The 21402-nt window shown below is 43.2% G+C and overlaps 1 protein-coding gene across 1 annotated transcript in view; it reads right to left on the reverse strand.

Annotated features, from left to right (window-relative positions):
* The window catches only part of pappa2 (pappalysin 2), a 573700-nt gene that overhangs the window by 221932 nt on the left and 330366 nt on the right, over positions 1-21402 (reverse strand). The window contains exons 10-12 of the mRNA XM_068036526.1: positions 4548-4744; positions 2051-2203; positions 776-911 (exon numbers count right to left, since the gene is read on the reverse strand). Of these exons, the coding sequence (XP_067892627.1) occupies positions 776-911; positions 2051-2203; positions 4548-4744 (486 nt within the window). The remainder of the gene's footprint in view (positions 1-775; positions 912-2050; positions 2204-4547; positions 4745-21402) is intronic.

Below are 21402 nucleotides of genomic sequence, written 5' to 3' on the forward strand. Positions count from 1 at the left end.
ACCAGGTGACTGCAAGCAACATTTAAACACTGATACCCATGGCACTGTTCCATCTACAAACAACATTTAAACACAATTTTCAAATCCAAAGTCATAATTCTCAAATTTGGAATAATGTTGATAAATAAGACTAATGCATCGGCAATATCTCCACATATTTCTTTTAATACCCTCGAGTTATATCCATCAGGTCCTGGAGATCTGTCCCATTATTTTCTCCATACCATTTTTGTTACCTATATTAAATCAATTAAGTTCCTTTCCTTGACTAATTTTAACTTCCTTTGTGCCACTAGTTTTTTGCCCTCTTCACTTTAAAAAGGGATACAATGTACATTTAACAAGTCTACTGTTTCCTTATTGTTGATTATAGTCTCACATGCATCTCTCTGTCTTTAATGAACCTACATTCCGCTTTGCCACACTCTCTTGTAATATATTTATGGGAATTTTTACTGATAGCTTTGATATCCCTCAAGTTTTTTTTCTTCCATATTCCCTTTCTGCACTTTTTATCACTTTCTTTGTGGCCATTTATATTTTTAAAACAGCTCTCCCAGTCCGCTGGATTTCCACTTTTCTTTGCATTTGTTCAAGCTTTTTCTTTTCACTTCGTACCGCCTCATTTGCTGGCCACAATGGCTTAACTGCACCAGAGGGTATTTTTTTGCCTTTTTAAGCGTTGAAAAAGTAATTGACGATTAGGGTGCTGACAAAATTTATCGCAAGAAATGATTTGAAGTGGCTGCCCGACATCTGGCTGCAGCATACATACCCAGAGTATGGTTGTGTCCACTGGTGTCAATGAGCTGGATTGTAACCGATTTGCGCTGTTGATCATACAGTGTTGTACCATCTGCAGATAAATAAATTAGAATCGAACTGGCCACACCAGGGTGATCAAAACTGACCTAAGTTTTAAGAAAGAAACATGAAGAAAGCAGCATTTGAAATATCAAAAATGTTTTTAACCCAGTAATGGGACAAGAGGAAATCCTGAAAATGGCAGAAATTGAAATATAAAAAAATACAGAAAATGCTGGAAATCCACCGTGTCTGAGAGAGAACAACAAACATTTTGGGAGTGACCCTTAATCAGAACCCAATTTGATTTTACAGCAATAACTCTAAGTTTGCAATCTGTTTCTTGCAAGACCTCATGTAGGATCGTGGAGTCATAGCATTGGCACTACATAAGGAAGCCTTCAGCCTATCATACTTTTGCCAATGCTGATTCTTCAGGAATCATCCATTCTAATTTGATTTTACCAAATCTTTTCATGTTCTTCCAAATCAAGTACTTACAAATTCCCTTTTAAATGATGCTACAGTTGCTGTCACAATAGTCACTTGTAAAGTATTACACATTCTAATTATCTGTTGAAGAGAAAAGCAATCTAATTTCTCCCTTTGTTGTTAGGCTGACTAAATCTAAGTCTATGGTAATTTGGATCATCAATGTGTCATAAGCTTAGATTATGAAAGCAATCAATGACCAGTACAGGTTACACGACCAAGGGTCTCATAGTAGTTCAATATATTATACCGTGTACTATACACTGCAGGTATAGCTTGTGTTGGCTCAGTGTATTGCTCAGTGTAGGGTACAGGGAATGCTCATATTGGTCACTGCACAGTATACTACAGGGAGAGCACATGTTAGTGTTGGTTTGATATACTATTCAGTGCAGAGTATTCTATAGGAAGAACTCATACTGGTTTACTGGGTATATAACCCAAATAATTTGGAGTGATATCAGATCTGGATTCTCAATGGTAACTCATGTAAAGATAAAAGGCAAATTAAAATGAAAATACAGAGGTAATACCAAGAAGCATATTTGATTATACAGCTATGGATTATCTAAGAAATAAAAGGTGACACATTGGTGCTTTGGAATCTTATAAAGTGAAGTGACTCCTGCCATTAAATGATATGTAATTCAATCGAAGGTACTAATGCACATTTCTTCAAATTATATCACCATTGCCCACAAGTGAAATTCATCAATGAAGCAGTGTTTAGTCATAACACTTTATCTCTTCTTACCTTTAGCCAGAGTTTGCTTTCATCATCCAAGCTGTGGTATGAATAGGGCTTGCTAAAGTCTCGTACACTAGCAGTGTAGAAAGGAACAGTACATGGAAACCAGGAATACTGGGATAGACCGTCGCTCACATCCAGAAATTCAGTCTGACAAACCTGGAGAGTCAGACAACATCCAAATCTTATAACTGAGGCTTACAGAACAACAAAACAACTACTTTGTGGGTAAAATTGGCCTTGAACAATACTACAAAATGGCCAGTTTTGATTTTAATGCAGAACAAAAATCAGGCAGGATGCAAAACAACTGCTGATTTGCTGTTGCCCATTTTGAACTACAAATGAGAACGGCAAGCACAGAAGATACATAAATATTCCATAGATTTGTGAATCGCCCTTACCTCTTTACCTCAGTGGTAAAGCGCCACTATGAAACCCCTTTGTCATGGATGAAAGAAGAAATTAAGTGCCTCTTTCTAAACTGGAATAAAACATACAGAAGCACACACCACAATAGTAAAATAAGGGTTCAGTGCTTTGAGTAGAATGAAGAGAAGTGCAAATGTTATTTGAGTGCAAGTTGTGCTGTTTGAGTGCTCTGAGATGCTGGTGTGGTGATATTTCAGTGCTGCAGACATTTGTTAAAGGAGAATTAAAAGCCCAACCAGCAAATCCTCATCTTTGAATATTTGACTGAAGAACCATTGGGCCGTTTCTGCTACATGTTTGGTGAAATAAAATGTGCCTGTGATGTGGTGGAGCTCGCGGTGGGATGGGAGATTGAAAGGTTAATAGGGTATGATTGAAAGGTTAATAGTAACAGCATGTTCGCAGTATGTTAAGATGCTGAGGAGCTTAATCCAAAAGATTTAAGCAAGGTAGACTACTTCTGAATTTATGCCATTAAAAGAGGAACTTTAACTTGCTATTTTGCTTCCTTTGTGCCCAATATTCTTCTTTCTTCTCCCGAAAGCCTGTAGATTGTGTGACTGGACCCTTCTCTGGAGGTAAGGCAAGTGGGAAAGCCCTGCCTCTCACCCCAGCCCCCCAACCCCATTTTTGTAGCTGAACCAGAGACCATACTGGAACAGCGAATGCAGTACTAAATTGAAAGAGGTACAAGTAAATCATTGTTTCATTTGGAAGGAGTATTTGGGGCTCTGGATGGTGAAAAGGGAGGAGGTAAAAGGGCAAGTGTTGCATCTCCTGCGCTTGCATGGAACTATGCTGTAGGAAAGGGGGGAGATGTTGGGGGGGTGACTGAGGAGTGGACCAGGGTATCGGTGAGGGAACGGTCCCTTTGGAATGCCGACTGGTGAGGGGAGGGGAAGATGTGTTAGATGGTGGTATCATGCTGCAGGTGGTGGAAATGAAGGATGATGGTTTGTTGAGTACAGAGGCTGGTGGGATGGAAGGTGAGGACAAGGGGAACCCTATCATGGTTCCGGGAGGGAGGGGAAGGGGTGAGAGCAGAGATGTGTTAATTGCCTTCTCGCCATGAAATTACAATGAGGATCTGACAGAGGGCCAAGGCGGGGTCTCTCCTCACCTTCCAGCCCGCCGTTGGAACTCCCCCGTCGTCAGAATAAAATTCAGCCCCTGGACTCCTCTACATTGGGAAAACTAAACAGACTGGGTGACAGCTTTGCAGAACTCTTTCATTCAGTCCGCAAATGTGATCCCGAGCTCCCTACTGCTTATCATTTCAATTCTCCACCTTGCTCCCGTTCAGACCTTTCTGTCCTTGGCCTGCTACAGTGTTCCAATGAAGCTCAATGCAAGCTCGAGGAACAGCACCTCATCTTTGATCTTACCACTCCCTTTCACAGCCTTCTGGACACAACAATGAGTTCAATAATTTTAGATCATAACCTGTGCCCCCATTTTTTTTTTCTTTTTTATGTTTTTATGGCTGGTTCTTTTCTTTTCTTTCTTCCCCCCTTCCTCTCCCCCCGCCCACCCCCCCCCCCCCCCCACCCCCACCCCATTTCTTTCTTCATCCTTTTACTTTATGTTCAGATGGCTGCTATCCTGCCATTTACACATCATACAGACACATCTTTTGCTTCTTTACTTGTCCCATTACCACTCCCCTTGGCTTTGTCCCATGAAACCCTTTGTCGTTTAATCTCTCCTGCCCTCCAGCCTATCACAGAGCTTCCCTTTTGTTCTTTTTCCCCCTCCCCCTTTCACTTGCTCAAAACCTATTTCTAACTTTTTCCAGTTCCAATGAAAGGTCACTGATCTGAAACGTTAGCTCTGTTTTTCTCTCCACAGATGATGCCAGACCTACTAAAGACATTCATGGAACCCAACAGAATTTGAACCCTTTAGTGTTGTAAGCAGAACTGTCCAAGGAAGTAATGTGATATGCAAAACTCCACTCTTCAAGTAAGCCTAACCCGCTAATGAATTCCTTGGCTAGATTAATTTGCTAATATATTTATTATTCATCATAGCTGGCAGGGACAATCCCACCGCTCTACCTCTTTCTGCCTACCTTAGTTATAGCAGGTTGCCCAGTTACCACTTTAACGGGACATGTCCTTTCATCTTGGTGGGAGGTGAAGGCCTGTGCTGCCCACTGGTCAGTGAAGCCCTCTGGTGTAGGAAAGCCACAATCACGAATACTACTTCTTCTCTCAAACTCTTCACAGACTCCATCTCCATCATACATGTAACAGAGGCTGGGCTCCCCTAAAGAAAGGCATATTTGAATTTATTTGTAGCTCTGATCACATATTCCAGCAATGTCACAAGACACTTTTGTTAAAGCCCAGGCGGGAGGAGTGCACTGTTTATTCTAGTCCCACTTCTCCACAGGTCATAACATATATAGTAAATTTTCCCACTTATCGATTCAGTCAGTTGTGTACTCTATTTTTCCCAGAATAGAACACACTAACCAGGTTTCTTTAATGAACAACAAAATTATCAGTTTATTATAAAACAAATCTTAACCAGTAATGAAGTAAAGCATAAACACGCAGATTGTAATTTTTTAAAGTTCCCTTTTTTTACCTTAATCCCTCACACTTACATGCACACACAAATAACAGAAAAATAAAAGGGATTTTTTAAAATTCAGAGCTCTGTTACAGACAAAAACAAACACCTGGGCAGATAACGTGCTCATTTTTGAAGAAAACAGCAGATGAGATATGTGGAGGTGGTGGTGTTGTGGTAATGTCACTAGACTAGTAATCCAAAGCCCAGGCTAATATCATGGAGACGTGGGTTCGAATCCCACCACAGCAGATGGTGAAATTTGATTTCAATTAATAAATCTGGAATTAAAAGCTAGTCTGATGGTAACCATGAAACCATTGCTGATAGTTGTAAAGACCCATTTGCTTCATTAATGTCCTTACCTGGTCTGGCCTACAGGTGACTCCAGACCCAAAGCAATGTGGTTGACTCTGAAATGGCCTAGCAAGCCACTCATGTGGCTGCAAGCCAAGGGCAATCAGGGATGGGCAATAAATACTGACCCAGCCAGTGATGCCCACATTTCACACATAAATTTAAAAAAAAAATGTTGTTCCAAAACTGGCATACAGTCTAACTTTTGAGTACATGTAGATGGGTCACTGAGATCTTTTAGAACAGTTCTTTTTAGGTGGCATTGAGAAGTAATTTAGCAGGCTTTCTTCAAAGACAGGAGGTGAGATGAATTGACACAGTAGACTTCTCAGGGTCTTTTAGGGAGTTTCTGGAAAATGAGCTGGGTTGTGGTCTTCTCTCTTTCATTGACACTTCTTCAGCAGACTTGACTTTATCTCATTCCAGAAGGTAAAACATGCTGACGCAACAACCAAAAAGCTTGTGAGGGCAGGACTTCTATTGCCAGGGTACTTGATCCCGTGGAAGACTGGCCACTGTCCACTTAAGTGCCTGATTGGCACTAGATTAGGCAGGCCTTCCAGAGTAGAAGTGACGCAGGGTTCTTGGTGTCGCTTTTTCTGCATATCGAGTCCCCTGTCACCAGCATAAAATCCCAGCCCATATGACAGTTTAAAGGGCAACTAGCTACATTAGATAGGCAGGGTGAAAAGTTCAGGTTGACATCTAGGAGAAAGAGACATGTTTCTTGGCTCTAATGAGCATTTCCATTTGCTGAAAAACAAATGTATGTTCTAATAACTGCCAGAGGTGGGTTTGCTTTATGGTAGAAACAATTTCACAGCATTGAAGCACTGCCAGAAGCATGGTCGTTCAAAGGTTGGATTTCAGCACTGCGTGAGACCAAGCACCAGTAAAAATGAAGTGTTGGGACTCCGTGTTACTTACTCTCCTGCAGGCTCTTTATCAATCACCTATTAATGGGTCGCAGCCTCCAGATGTGTGACTGCCCTTTCTATAAAACATATCTGATGTTTCGGGTACTTGGTCATCTGGCGCGTTGTACCAATTATTAAGGTTAGCTTGTTTTACTGACCCATTCCCATTTTCCCATGTGGACTGAATGAAAGCAACAGTAGACACAGCGAAAGAATGGTTTGGATTAAGAGCAGTCATTTTTTTTTTAATTGGAAAAACTCACTTGTTTTTGAGAAGGCCTTACCATGAGAAAGAATCGTGCTTACAGCTACATTGTACGCAAAGCAGAGGAGTATGGAACTAATTAAATCCACGCATTCACTCTAATTAATAGTATCTAACTCCCTGGTGTTTATTCAACCGATGTATATTCGATCAAGGCCACCAACACTTCACTTCATGAATTTTAATTAGATCCAGTCTTCATCAAAGAAAGGGACTGAAAACAAAGTGAAGAAACATAAGCAATTGGTGGGCAAAGTGTAAATGCCTGAATACATTTAGACCTAATTGACATATAACCTTTTTTAATGTGAGACACATGAGCACAAAATGGGCTATATGCCAACCACCCTCCTCCGCTGAGGGGCATTAACCCCTCACATAGCTCTGCAAGACTTGCACTGGTAATCAAGAACAGTGTCGCTCAATCAAACCACAAGCCGCAGCAAGGCGCCAATGATTAGAACAGAAATTGTGTTTAATCCCTCGAGCAACCAGGATGATTCCAGCTGTCACAAACATGTTATTTATGGGGAACAAATAGAGAATATGCTGGAAATACTGAGAAGGTCTAGTAATGGCTCTTCTGTTGTCATTTGTAGCTTCTCTGGACCCATCTTTTCTCCTTTTCTTGTCCTTTTACCAGCCCCTTTTGCCTTGCACTATAATCCCTTTTGTCATGAATTAGTCTTGCCGTCCACCCAATCACAGATATTCCCCTTTTGGAAACGTTAACTCTGTTTTCCTCTCCACAGATGCAGCCTGACCTGTTCAGTGTTTCCATCATTTTCTCATTTTATTTCAGATTCCTAGAATCTGCGATATTTTGCTTTTATTTACGGATAAGCTAGCTCAGTTTTCAAGAGAGAAAGGAATAGAAGGTAATGGTAATAGACTTAGATAAGGAAGGATAGGAGGAGGCTGATGTGGAGCATAAACATTGCCGCAGACTATTTGGGTTCAATGACCAGTTACTGTGCTGTGCATTCAATGTCATCCTGCGTCAGGAAGAAAGGGTAAGGAAAATTGACTTGTCCCCTTTGGGAATGTGAAGATTTTGAGCTGACCCAACTGATATTTTCAAGTTTAGGAAGAAAAGATTATCCAGGTATATTGTTGATGGTGGAAAAGGATACAAATAACAAGGAACAACAATTAAAAACAAGGATGATACCAGCACTGCAAGGTTATACTATCAGGAAAGGATGAACAGGCTGAGTCCCTTTTCTCTTGAGAAGTGAACTAACAGAGATTTTTAAAATTATGAAAGGTTTGGATAGCGTAGGCACAGAGAGAGTGTTTCCACTTGTGAAGAAGAGCAAAACCAATGGCCATCAATTTAAGATAGTCACCATGAAATCAAATAGGGAATTCAGAAGAAACACCTTTACCCAGGGTGAGAATGTGGAACTCTCTAACACAGGCAGTAATTGAGGCAAATTGTATCGATGTATTTAAGGGAAGCTAGATAAGCATATGAGGGGAAAAGAAGAGGGTTATCCTGATAGAGTTACATGAAAAAAGATGGGAGAATGCTCAAGTGGTTCGGCCGAATGGCCCATCTCTGTGTTGTATATTCTATGCAATTATATGGAAATCACAAGTAAAAGAAAATGCAGAAACAGTTGCTTTTCATTCAAAGCATGACACACTCCTGGAATAAGCTTCCAGTGGAAGTCATTAAAGCAGTCAGTTTAAATGGCCTCAGGAGAGGTGCAAGATTGAGTAGTACACATCAAGAGAAGGCAGGGTGGCTTTCTGAATGGGTTTTAGAGGAGAAAGGGCAGTAACAAATAAAAAGGTTGTTGTAGAAAGGGCAAAAAATATCAAAAATGTAATTGCCAAACCAAGAATAAGGAGAAGTGTCAACTGAATCAGGTGGAATGGTATGTAAACGAGTGCATTACGTGGTCAAAACCAAATTGAAAAGTTGGAGACGTGAATAAGATTTTTTATTCTTTCACGCGATGTGGGCACACTGGCTATGTCAGCATTTATTGCCCATTCTTATTGCCCTAGAGAAGGTGGTGGTGAGCCACCTTCTTGAACCGCTGCAGTCCATGTGGGGTAGGTACATCCACAATACTGTTAGGAAGGGAGTTCCAGGATTTTGACCCAAGTCAGGATGGTATGTGACTTGGAGGGGAACTTGCAGGTGGTGGTGTTCCTATGCATCTGCTGCCCTTGTCCTTCAAGTTGATAGAGGTCGCTGGTTTGGAAGGTGCTATCGAAGGAGCCTTGGTGAGTTGCTACAGTGCATCTTGTAGATGGTACACGTGGCTGCCACTGTGCATCACTGATGAAGGGAGTTATTGTTGAAGGTTGTGGATGGAGTGCCAGTCAAGTAGGCCGCTTTGTCCTGGATGGTGTCAAGCTTCTTGAGTGTTGTTAGAGCTACACCAGGCAAGTGGAGAGTATTCCATCACACTCCTGACTTGTGCCTTGTAGATGGTGGGCAGGCTTTGGGAAGTCAGGAGGTGAGTTACTCGCTGCAGGATTCCCAGCCTCTGACCTGCTGTTGTAGTCAGAGTATTTATATGCCAGGTCCAGTTCAGTTTCTGATCAATTGTGACCCACCCCCCCTCCCCCTGCCACCGCTCCCCAGGATGTTGAAGGTGGGAAATTGAGAGATGGTAATGCCGTTGAATGACAAGGGGAGATAGTTAGACTCTTTCTTGTTGGAGATGGTCATTGCCTGGCAATTGAACGGTAGTAATGTTACTTGCAACTTATCAGCCCAAGTCTGAATGTTGTCCAGGTCTTGTTGCATATGGACATGGACTGCTTCAGTATCTGAGGAGATGCAAATTGTGCTGAACATTGAGCAATCATCAGCAAACATCCCCACTTCTGACCTGATGATGGAGGGAAGGTCATTGATGAAGCAACTGAAGATGGTTGGACCTAGGACACTACCCTGAGGAACTCCTGCAGTGATGTCCAGGGACTGAGTTGATTGACCGCCAACAACCACAACCATCTTCCTTTACGCTAGGTATGACTCCAACCAGTGGAGAGTTTTCCCCCTGATTCCCATTAACTCCAGTTTTTCCAGGGCTCCTTGATGCCATACTCAGTCAAATGCTGCCTTCATGTCAAGGGCAGTCACTCTTATCTCACCTCTTGAGTTCAGCTCTTTTGTCCATGTTTGGACCAATGCTGTAATGAGGTCAGGAGCAAAGTGGCCCTGGCAGAACCCAAACTGAGCATCAGTGAGCAGGTTATTGCTGAGCAACTGCTGCTTGATAGCACTGTTGACAATGTTCCATCACTTGGCTGATGATTGAGAGTAGACTGATGTGGCAGTAATTGGCTGATTTTGATTTGATTTTTTTTTTGATTTAGAGATACAGCACTGAAACAGGCCCTTCGGCCCACCGAGTCTGTGCCGACCATTAACCATCCATTTATACTAATCCTACACTAATCCCATATTCCTACCACATCCTCACCTGTCCCTATATTCCCCTACCACCTACCTATACTAGGGGCAATTTATAATGGCCAATTTACCTATCAACCTGCAAGTCTTTTGGCTGTGGGAGGAAACCGGAGCACCCGGAGGAAACCCACGCAGATACAGGGAGAACTTGCAAACTCCACACAGGCAGTACCCAGAATTGAACCCGGGTCGCTGGAGCTGTGAGGCTGCGCCACTGTGCCGCCTGAGCTGGATTTGACCTGATTTTTGTGGACAGGACATAACTGAGCAATTTTCGACATTGCCGGGTAGATGTTTGTATTGTAGCTGTACTGGAACAGCTTGGCTGGGGTGTGGCCAGTTCTGGAGCACAAGCTTTCAGTACTATTGCTGGAATGTTGTCAGGTCCCATAGCCTTTGCAGTATCCAGTGCCTTCAGCCATTTCTTGATATCATGTGGAGTGAATTGAATTTGCTGAAGTCTGGCACCTGTGATGCTGGGGACCTCAGGAGGAGGCCGAGATGGATCGTTCACTCAGCACTTCTGGCTGAAGATGGTTGCAAATGCTTTAGCCTTGTCTTTTGCAATGATGTGCTGGGCTACCCCATCATTCTGTTCCTTTGCCACCCTCATGGCTTCTTCCAAGTGGTGTTCAACATGGAGGAGTACTGATTCATCAGCTGAGGGAGGAGCAGTAGGTAGTAATCAGCAGAATGTACTCTGGGTGGGGGACTTCAATGCCCATCACCAAGAGTGGCTCAGTAGCACCACTACTGGTCGAGTCCTAAAGGACATAGCTGCTAGACTGGGTCTGCAACAGGTGGTGAGGGAGCCAACAAGAGGGAAAAACCTACTTGACCTCATCCTCACCAGCCTACCTGTCACAGATGTATCTGTCCATAACAGTATAGGTATGAGTGACTACTGCACAGTCCTTGTGGAGACAAAGTCTCATCTTCACATTGAGGATACCCACCATCGTGTTGAGTGGCACTGCCGCTGTGCTAAATGGGATAGATTTTTTGCTTATGTTTGACCTGATGTGTTGAGGACTCCCAGGGCAACTCCCTCCCAACTGTATACCACTGTGCTGCACCTCTGGTGGGTTTGGCCTGCCGGTGGGACATACCCAGGGATGGTGATGGTGGTGTCTGGAACATTGTCTGCAAGGCATGATTCCGTGAGTATAACTATGTCAGGTTGTTGCTTGACTAGTCTGTGGAACAGCTCTCCCAACTTTGGCACAAGCTCCCAGATGTTCGTAAGGAGGACTTTGCAGGGTCGACAGGACTGGGTTTGCTGTTGTCATTTCCAGTACCTAGGTCGACGCTGGGTGGTCCATCCGGTTTCATTCCTTTTAGACTTTTCTCTAGCAGTTTGGTACAACTGAGTGACTTGCTAGACCATTTCAGAGGGCATTTAAGAGTCAACCACATTGCTGTGGGTCTGGAGTCACATGTCGGCCAGACCAGCTAAGGATGGCAGATTTCCTTCCCTAATCGACATTTGTGAACCAGATGGGTTTTTACGACAATTGACAATGGTTTCATGGTCACCATTACTGACACTAGCTTTTCGAATTCCAGAATTATTAATTGAATTTAAATTCCACCAACTGCCATTTTGAACATATGTCCCCAGAGCATTAGCCTGGGTCTCTGAATTGCTCATCCATTGACATTACCACTATGCCACCTTCTCCTCCCAGATGGAGGGTTATATTATACCAGCTATAACGGAGATGTGGCTTAAGCTTAATGAGACTGAGAAATTCATATTCCTCATTTTCAGGAACTGGATCACAGTTAGTAAACGATTCTACTACAGCGTTAGGACATATGGATGCCCTAGGGGTTTACATTAAGACAGAATCCACACGGATACAATTAAGGAAGAGGATGGGAAACAATATAATTCATTGTGCATGCCTGGACACAAAACAAGGGAGATAGGACAGAGGTGGTGATCTGTAGACAGTTCAGAACAACAGGGTAGTAACTATACCAAATAGACAGGAATAAAGCTTTTGAGTGCATCCAGGACTGCTTCTTAGATCGGTATGTGCCTAGTCAAACAAAGATTTAGTTCTGGTAAATGAATAACTGATGTGAGATCAGGATAACAATTGAGAAATAGTGACCGTAACACAGTTAGGTTAAACGTAAGAACAGAAAAAGGCAATGAAGAGTCAAAGATAATGGAACAGCACTGGAAGAGGACAAAGTTCAGTGGGATCAAATGGAGATCTGGCCTCAATAAACTAGCAAAAAAGCTTGTAGACAAGCTTGCTGACAATTCTGCAGTGGGAAATTATCTTGGTGTATGAAATAAGAGAAAATATGTAATATAAAATATGTATTATGAGTAACAAATAATACAACAGAAAATAGAAAGGACTCTTGACATGTAACAAGTAGAAGCATTGTTCAAAAGGCAGAACTACACAGGGATGAAGGTGAAAGTCTAATTACAGAGGATGAAGGCATGTTGGACATATTAAATGAATATATTGCATCAATTTTTACAAAATGATAGTGAGAGTGAGAACATGTTACTTATGTATCTAATGAGTTTTAATTGTATTGAGGTAGTGGGTTCTAATTGGAGACTCATCTGTGCTCATATATATAGCAGGCTGAAAGAGGGGTTGTTGGTTGGAGGTGCATTATATGCAACGTAAGTGTATAAAGACTCGTCTCACTTGTTCCAACCTTCACTGCACGTAATTCATGATTAAATTAGTGAGTGTTTAGAAACGTACAAGATAATCAAGGACAGTCAGCATGGATTTGTTTAAAGCAAATTGTATCCGGCAAATATAAGGTGACTGGATAAATAAAATGATGTTGTTGATATTGTGCATATGGGTTTTCAGAAGTCTATCCATAAGGTGTCTCACAAAAGGCTTGTTTACAAAGTTCACGTATGTGGTACAAGAGAAAATGTAGCTGAAAGTTAGTTGATAGACAGTAAATGGTTGGAGTAAATGTTTGTTGCCTGGACTGGAGATGCATTGGAAGTGGTAAATCCCAGGGGGAATATTGCCTCCACTTTTGCTCTGTACAAAAAGTTGATTTAAACTAAGCATGTACATCAAAATCTTGAAATTTGTTAATGACATAAAAGTAAGAGATATGGTAAACAGAGTCTAGGACTGTGAAAGATGTGAAGAAAACACACTCATGTCAGCAGAATGAGTAGACTGGCGGAAGATGCAATTTAATGTGAATTTTGAGAGAAAATAAAACTACATTTAATGGAAAGACTTTGGTCCAGATTTTCTGGTAGAAACAATGGTGAGGCTATCAGTGCTGACCATTATTAAAAACAGACAGCAACTGCTGGCATTCATATACGCGCAGTTAAATGTGGAAATCAGCAAGTTGCTGTCCAAGTTGCCCTGATCCTCTCGAAGCTCTGCTCTAACAGTATCTTGTTGAGAGTCTCGGCAATCACACACATGGGGCGGGATTTTACCGGCTCAACGAGGTAGAATGGGAGGTAAGGGGGGCACAGAGTATCGCCGCGGATGGTGGGGGGTAGCGGAGCGGAGGGTTCGTCGCCTCCCCATCGCCCAGCCATCTTCCTGGGGGTGGGATAGGCCAACAATGGCCTTCCCACCCAGAGGCCAATTGAGGCCCTTAAATGGCCTATTAAAAGCCAATTAAGGGCCTCTTCCCACCGCCACTGGGATCTTACCAGCAGCAGGGGAGGCCTCTTCCATGCAGGGAGGGCGCCTTGTAAATGAGGCTCCCTCCCTGCGGGCTTGGTGGGGGGCCCTCCTCCTCGGGCAATTTCTGGTCCATGGTGGACTGCCACTGGAAACCAATTCACTCCCCTGGGACCCCTCTCCCCTGGAATGAGCGATCAACCCCTCCCACCCCGCTCGCTGGGGCCTTCCGGACTGACTCCGGCGACCCCACCTCACTTACCTCTTGTTCAGGTTCCACTGCTGGGCCTAGATCCAAGGCCTCTGCAGTACCGGCAGTGGCTTCTGATTGACCGGCAGCTCTTGGAGGTGAGATCCCTGTCCTTAAAGGAATAGGGATCCTGCCTCCTGAAACATACATTTAAAAACATTGAAGGATCGCTCTGTGGGGGTGGGTGGGGTGGGGGGGGAGGGGTGCGGGGGTGGACACGAAAGTTCAGAGGTATGGCTCTCCCCGCCTTTATGGCCTGTCATGGGAGTCTCGCCTCCTACACAAAATCCAGCCCATATAAGGGTGTGAATTTACAGTGCTTACATATTAAACTTACCAGAAAAAGGTAAGGCTTGTCCAGTCAAGTGTAAATTAATTTTTAACCATGGCATAAGTCTTAATTACTGCTAAATAATTTCTCTGGCACTGAAAATTTACTTTTAAAAGAGTGAAATCTCATTCCATCAGACTTTAATTATTGTTGGAGATTTTAAAAAGTTAAAATAAAAACTATTTTCTTTCCCTCTCTTTATTTTACTTTCTGTACACGATTTGACATTGAATTAGATATTCTAGCTTACACTTCCTGGTTCAGACACTGCGGGCAAGATTTTATTCTGCCCTTGGAGATGAGCATGGAGGCGGGGCGCAAATGAAATAGCAGGGGGTGCTGTTCCCAACATTGCCAAGGTCCCCTGCATTTTAGCTGGGCCAGGTCCTTCCCACCTCAGTTTTTTTTGATTCTTTCATGAGATATAGGCATGACTGGTAAGGCCAGCATTTGTTGCCCATCCCTAATTGCCTTTGACACCTGAGTGGCTTGCTAGGCCATTTCAGAGGGCAGTTAAGAGTCAACCACATTTGTCTGGGTCTGGAGTCACATGGATACCAAACCAGACCAGGTAAGCACAGCAAATTTCCTTCCCTTAAGGACATTAGTGAACCAGATGGTTTTTCATGGCAATCAATTATAGTGTCATGACACAGTTACTGAGACTAGCTTTCAATTCCAGATTTTTACCAATTGATTGAATTTAAATTCCAGCAGTTGCCATGGTGGAATTTGAACCCATGTCCCAAGGGCATTACCGCAGGCTTCTGCATTACTAATCCAGTGACATCAGCACTATGCCACTGTCTCCCTGAAGGCAAAGGGTGGGGGTGGGGTGGGGGCTCATCACTGTGTGGAGATGCTGCCAGGTAAGGCCTGGCGGCCTCCTAGTGAGGTTGGTGAGGGGATCCCGCCTTTCGGAGCAATCCTGGGTCTCTAGAGGGCCGCAACCCCTCCCCCCTGAAGACCACCTCTCTACCCTTACCAAACCACCCACCCCAACGCCGGGGCTTGTCTGAATGGCCCCGGCGATCCCAACCCCACTCACCCTCTCCCGGGTCTCCTCTGGTCTTTGATACTGTAGCACCTCCTGTAGTACCCACAGTGGCCACCACTCAAGATTTATCCGATTTTTTAAAGTTTTCAGGTTAAGAATTGCTAAAAAAACAGTTTTAACTTTTAAAATGGTGTGGGCTTCCTCTTTAAATATTTGCAAATTGAGAGGCGGTCCCTTAAGCATGAAAATACAGGTATAAAATGTTAAAGTGTAATTAATTGAGAATTAGTGTGCAATTAGCCCAAATTCACACTTGTTCCTTACTTGGCGCTTCAAGTAGCTAATCCTCAGGAATAGCACTGGTTGGCCCACTGCAACTTTTGAATTAGTGCACTATCGTGCACATGTGCACACTCTGGAAGTTGCAGGGCCTCTCCGAAATCCAGTAGCTGAAGGCGTCACCAATTCTGGCACTGCAAAATCCAGCCCAATATATAATTTCCTGAAAGCATGATAAAGCCATAAAACAGGCAAAATTTTGGGTTTTATAAATACAGTCACAGAATACAAGAATAAACAAGTACTGATGTATTCAGACAAAACTGGTTAGGTTGATTAGAGTATGGGCTGGATTTTGTGGAGAAGACAGGTCTCCAGACGCAGGCCGAAATGGAGGGGGGAGCCCCGCCTCAGCCTTTTCGTGCCCCCTTGGAGCCATCTTCCGGTGTTTTGAAGGTTATGCGCCCCGCGCTGTGAATCCTTGTCCCTATAAAGACGGGCATCCTGCCTCTAAGAACTGCCCGCCAATCAAAGGGCCGGCAGCTCAGCAGTATCGGCAGTTCCACCGCAGTGGTGGCCACAGCTGGTATTGCAGAGGCCTTGGACCCAGGCACAGTGCTGGAACCCCAGACCTCAGGTAAGTGAGGCGGGGTCACTAGGGCCAGTCTGGAAGGTCCCAGTGAATGGGGTTGGGGGAATGGTCACAGAACCCAGGGAGAGCAGGGTCCTGGGAGGTTCACTGTTTCCCAGCCAGGGCCCTCCGTGGGCCTTGGATTGCCCATGGAGGAGGGGTCCCCCCACCCCCCACCCCCCACCAAAGCCTGCAGGGAGGGCACCTCGTTTTACAAGGCCACCAATTTGATTCCAGTGGCAGTGGGAAAAGGCCCTTAAATGGTTGTTAAACGGCTACTTAAGGGCCCCAACTGGCCTCAGGGCGGGAAGGCCGTCATTGGCCTATCCCGCCCCCGACAAGATCACTTGGCGATGGGGTGGTGATGGGCCCTCTGCCCGCAGCCACCCATCACAATTCTATGGGCCTCCAATCTCCGACCTCGCCTCAGGGGGCTCACAAAATCCAGCCCCATATGTGCAATTAGGACACAGGAGTGGTTGATGCCGAGACCATTGCATCTATTAAGGAAAAGCTATGTAAGATTAAAGAAATGCGAATACCGGCTTCTGGATTAGTTTCAGATTCCTCTAACAAAGACCAGACATGGACATGTTGCCATGTTTGAGTTGCCAACCAATCTGCTTGACTTGCCAAGATCCTATTTTCATATTCTCTGACTTTCCATTGTCCTCTGTCCTTTCACAAAACACACATCTTGAATTATATGGTACCATTCAGGCCCTTATTATATCCCAAAGTATTTCACAGCCATGGAAGTACTTGTGAACTGTAGCCACTGCTTAATGTAGGGAACAGTGACAGCTAATTCACACACAGCAAGCGATAAATAACCAGATAATTGCTTTTTGAAATGGTGTTGGGTCAGGGATAAATAAAGGTCAAAGCACCAGGAGAACTGCTCTGTTCTTCTGAAAATAGTGCAATCTGATTTTTCTTAACATCTGAACCAAATTACAGTACTTGCAACAATACTGCATTGAAATGTCAGCCTACGTTACATGGTTAAGTTTATTTACTAGAGCTTGACTCAGACATGAATGCTAACATTGAGCCAAGCGTTCATAGTATTGGAGTTCTCTCTTTGTATTATATCTAATCAGAGATAGCATCAATGTCACAGTGTCAGAGAGTCAGTGTCAGCACAATATATATAATCATATATAGGAGCAGTGTTTATATATGGTATAAAACAAGATATAGCAGCAGTATGTATATATCATACAAACAACCAGATATAAGTGCAGTCTGTGTATATTATATACAACCAGATATAGGTTCGTTGTGTGTATATTAGATATAAAACAAGATGTAGGGACAGCACGAGTGTCTATTAAATACAACCAGTTATAGGATGTGTCTGTGTGTGTTTGCGTCATAGATAACCAGATATAGGGAAAGTATAATAAAAGCAAAATACTGCAGATTCTGGAAATCTGAAATGAAACAGAAAGTGCTGGAAATACTCAGCAGGCCAGGCATCATCTGTGGAGAGAGAAGCAGAGTTAACATTTCAGGTCTGTGACCTTTCATCAGAATAGGGGATGTATATGTGCATTATATATAACCAGATATAGGAGCAGTTTGTGTCCATTACATATAACCAGATATAGGAGTAGAGTGTGTGTATCATATATAACCTGATACAGGGATATTGTGTGTGTATATATTAGACAACCAGATATCGGAGCAGTGTGTATAAATTATGTATAACCAGTTACAGAAGCAGTGTGTGTATATGATTGTTAAGACCTCGGTGAGACGGTTAACTTTAAAAATATGAGCTATGAACCCCCAGACCAAAATACTTGGAAATCTCACACCACACTTATATGTTGCACAGTCCTCTTTGATGGGGAAATTTTTGTTGTTAAAAATCTCAAACTGCTCCCAGATCTTTTCAAAAAGCAATGTCCTCTTCGATCACTTCTCCGAGCACATACGACCTAGGCGCCTGTGAATAAGGAGATTCCTGTGTGATTCTGCTGGTCTTCTACTTCGCTACAAACTTCAACTTTCAAAACAGCTTCAAGTTTTTGCAGCCTTTCACTGAATGAGGCTTTCAAGAGCAGGTGTTCCCTCTCTCTCTCTCTCAAGGTCGCTACCACTGGTTGTCTTCCCTGCAGCCTTCTCTGAGGCTGCAACCGCTGTGTTCCTTTCTTACAGCCTGTCTTCCTTCAGAAAATCTGTTCAATTTATCTGGACTCAAAAGTCAATAGCTTATTGTCCTGTTCTAATATGTAAAGTCCAGAAGTCTGGTTTCACAGAGCCACCTGGGTCTTCCATTGTTCCCAAGTGTTAACAGCTGCCTGAAAACTTCCAAGGGTGGGACCCGCCATCCATGGTTAACTAAAACAGTTAAAGATAGTATGAAACATAAAGAAAAAGCATATAATATCGCAAAGATGGGAGACAAGTCAGAAAATTGGACAGAATATAAAATACAGCAAAGAATGACTAAAAGATTGATAAGGAAGGTAAAATTAGAGTACGAGAGAAAGCTAGCTAGAAATATAAAGACAGATAGTAAGAGTTTCTATAGATATTTTAAAAATAAAAGAGTTAACAAAGTGAGTGTTGGTCCTATAGAAAGTGAGTCCAGGGAATTAATAATGGATAATGAGGAGAAGGCAGATGAATTGAACAGATATTTTGCATCGGTCTTCACAATTGAGGATACAAGTAACATCCCAGTATTAGCATTAAATCAGGAAATGGAAGGGAGGGAGGAACTCAAGAAAATTACAATCACAAGGGAAGTGGTACTGAACAAACTGTTGGAGCTGTGGGCTGACAAGTCCCTGGGACCTGACGGACTTCATCCTAGGGTGTTAAAAGAAGTGGCTAGTGAGATAGTTGATGCGTTAGTTTTAATTTTCCAAAATTCCCTAGATTCAGGGAAGGTTCCGTTAGATTGGAAAATAGTGAATGTAACTCCTTTATTCAAAAAGGGAGGGAGACAGAAAGCAGGAAACTACAGGCCAATTAGCTTAACATCTGTCTTAGGAGAAATGTTAGAAGTTATTATTAAAGACATTATAGCAGGGCATTTAGAAAAATTCAAGGTGATCAGGCAGAGTCAACATGGTTTTGTGTTTAACCAATTTATTGGAGTCCTTTGAGGGAGTTCCATATGCTGTGGATGAAGGGGAACCAGTGGATGTACTGTACTTAGATTTCCCGAAGTCATTTGATAAGGTGCCACATCAAAGGTTATTGCAGAAAATAAAAGCTCATGGTGTAGGGGGCAAGATATTGGCAGAGATAGAAGATTGGCTAGCTAACAGGAAACAGAGAATGGGCATAAAGGGCCATTTTCAGTTGGCAAGATGTAACGAGTGGTGTGTCACAGGGATCTGTGCTGGGGCCTCAACTTTTTACAATTTATATAAATGACTTAGATGAAAGGACCAAAGGTATGATTGCTAGCTTTACTGATAACACAAAGATAGATAGAAAAGTAACTTGTAATGAGGACATTCGGGGGCTACAAAGGGATATAGATAGGTTAAGTGAGTGGGAAAAGACCTGGCAAATGGTGTGTAATGTGGGAAAGTGGGAAATTGTCCACTTTGGCAGAAAGAATAAAAAAGCATATTATCTAAATGGTGAGAGATTGCACAGCTCTGAGATGCAGAGGGATCTGAGTGTCCTAGTGCATGAATCGCAAAAGGCTAGTATGCAGGTACAGCAAGTAATTAGGAAAGCTAATCGAATGTTATCGTTTGTCGCGAGGGGAATTGAATACGAAAGTAGGGAGGTTATGATTCAGTTATACAGGGGCATTGGTGAGACCACATCTGGAGTACTGTGTACAGTATTGGTCTCCTTATTTAAGGAAGGATGTAAATGCGTTGGAGGCAGTACAGAGAAGGTTTACTAGACTAATACCTGGAATGGGCGGGCTGTCTTACAAAGATTGGACAGGCTAGGCTTGTATCCACTGGATTTTAGAAGAGTAAGAGACGGCTTGATTGAAACATATAAGATCCTGAGGGATCTTGACAGGGTGGATGTGGAAAGGATGTTTCCCCTTGTGGGAGAATCGAGAACTAGGGGTCACTGTTTATAAATAAGGGGTCACCCATTTAAGACAGAGATGAGGAGAAATTTTTTCTCTCAGAGGGTCGTGAGTCTTTGGAATTCTCTTCCTCAAAAGGTGGTGGAAGCAGAGTCTTTGAATATTTTTAAGGCAGAGGTAGATAGATTCTTGATAAGCAAGGGGGTGGAAGGTTATCGGGGGTAGGTGGAAATATGGAGTAATCAGTTCAGCCATGAACCTATTGAATGGCGGAGCAGGTTCGAAGGGCCAAGTGGCCTACTCCTGCTCCTGATTCATTTGTTCGTACATTTGCATCTTTAGAATCACTGATTCTTGCTTACGATCCGAAAGTCTGGGAGGGTGTAACCCATTAGAGTCATAGAGAGATACAGCACTGAAACAGGCCCTTTGGCCCAACGAGTCCGCGCCGACCATCAACCACCCATTTATACTAATCCTACATTAATCCCATTTTTCCCCCTCACATCCCCATCTTCCCTCAATTCTCCTACCTACACTAGGGGCAATTTTTACAATGGGCAATTTACCTATCAACCCACAAGTCTTTGGCATGTGGGAGGAAACCGGAGCATCCGGAGGAAACCAGTGCGGTAACAGGGCGAACTTGCAAACTCCACACAGGCAGTACCCAGAACCGAACCCGGGTGGCTGGAGCTGTGAGGCTGCGGTGCTAGCCACTGCACCGCCCTTAAAGGCATTAGCGAACCAGATGTGTTCTTACAATAATCGTTATATGGTCATCATTAGATGGGATTTTTAAATTCCAGATTTATTAATTGAATCGAAATTTCACCATCTGCCGTGGTGGGATTTGAACCCATGTCCCCCGAGCCAGAGCCTTAGCCTGGGCCTCTGGGTTGCTAGTCCAGTAATATTACCACGATGCCACCACCTCCCCTCTGTTTTTTTTTAAAATTTATTTTTAATTTATTTTTTAAGCACAACATGAATAGATTTTAATTCAGTTGCACATAAACAAAATTTGCCACGCGATTCCCACCAGTCATGGAAAGCACCCAGTGAACCAGTAGACATCCCAGTACACAAAGGCCAGCCATGTCATGAACCAAGACTAAGAGCAACAGTAACAGCAACTTCTTGTCTTTGCTTCAAATCTTGGTATGTGATTAGCTTGGCCTACCAGTCCTACTCATCCTGGAGTTACAGATG

This window comes from Heterodontus francisci, chromosome 8 (genome assembly GCF_036365525.1).
Source record: "Heterodontus francisci isolate sHetFra1 chromosome 8, sHetFra1.hap1, whole genome shotgun sequence".
Classification (NCBI taxonomy): domain Eukaryota; kingdom Metazoa; phylum Chordata; class Chondrichthyes; order Heterodontiformes; family Heterodontidae; genus Heterodontus; species Heterodontus francisci.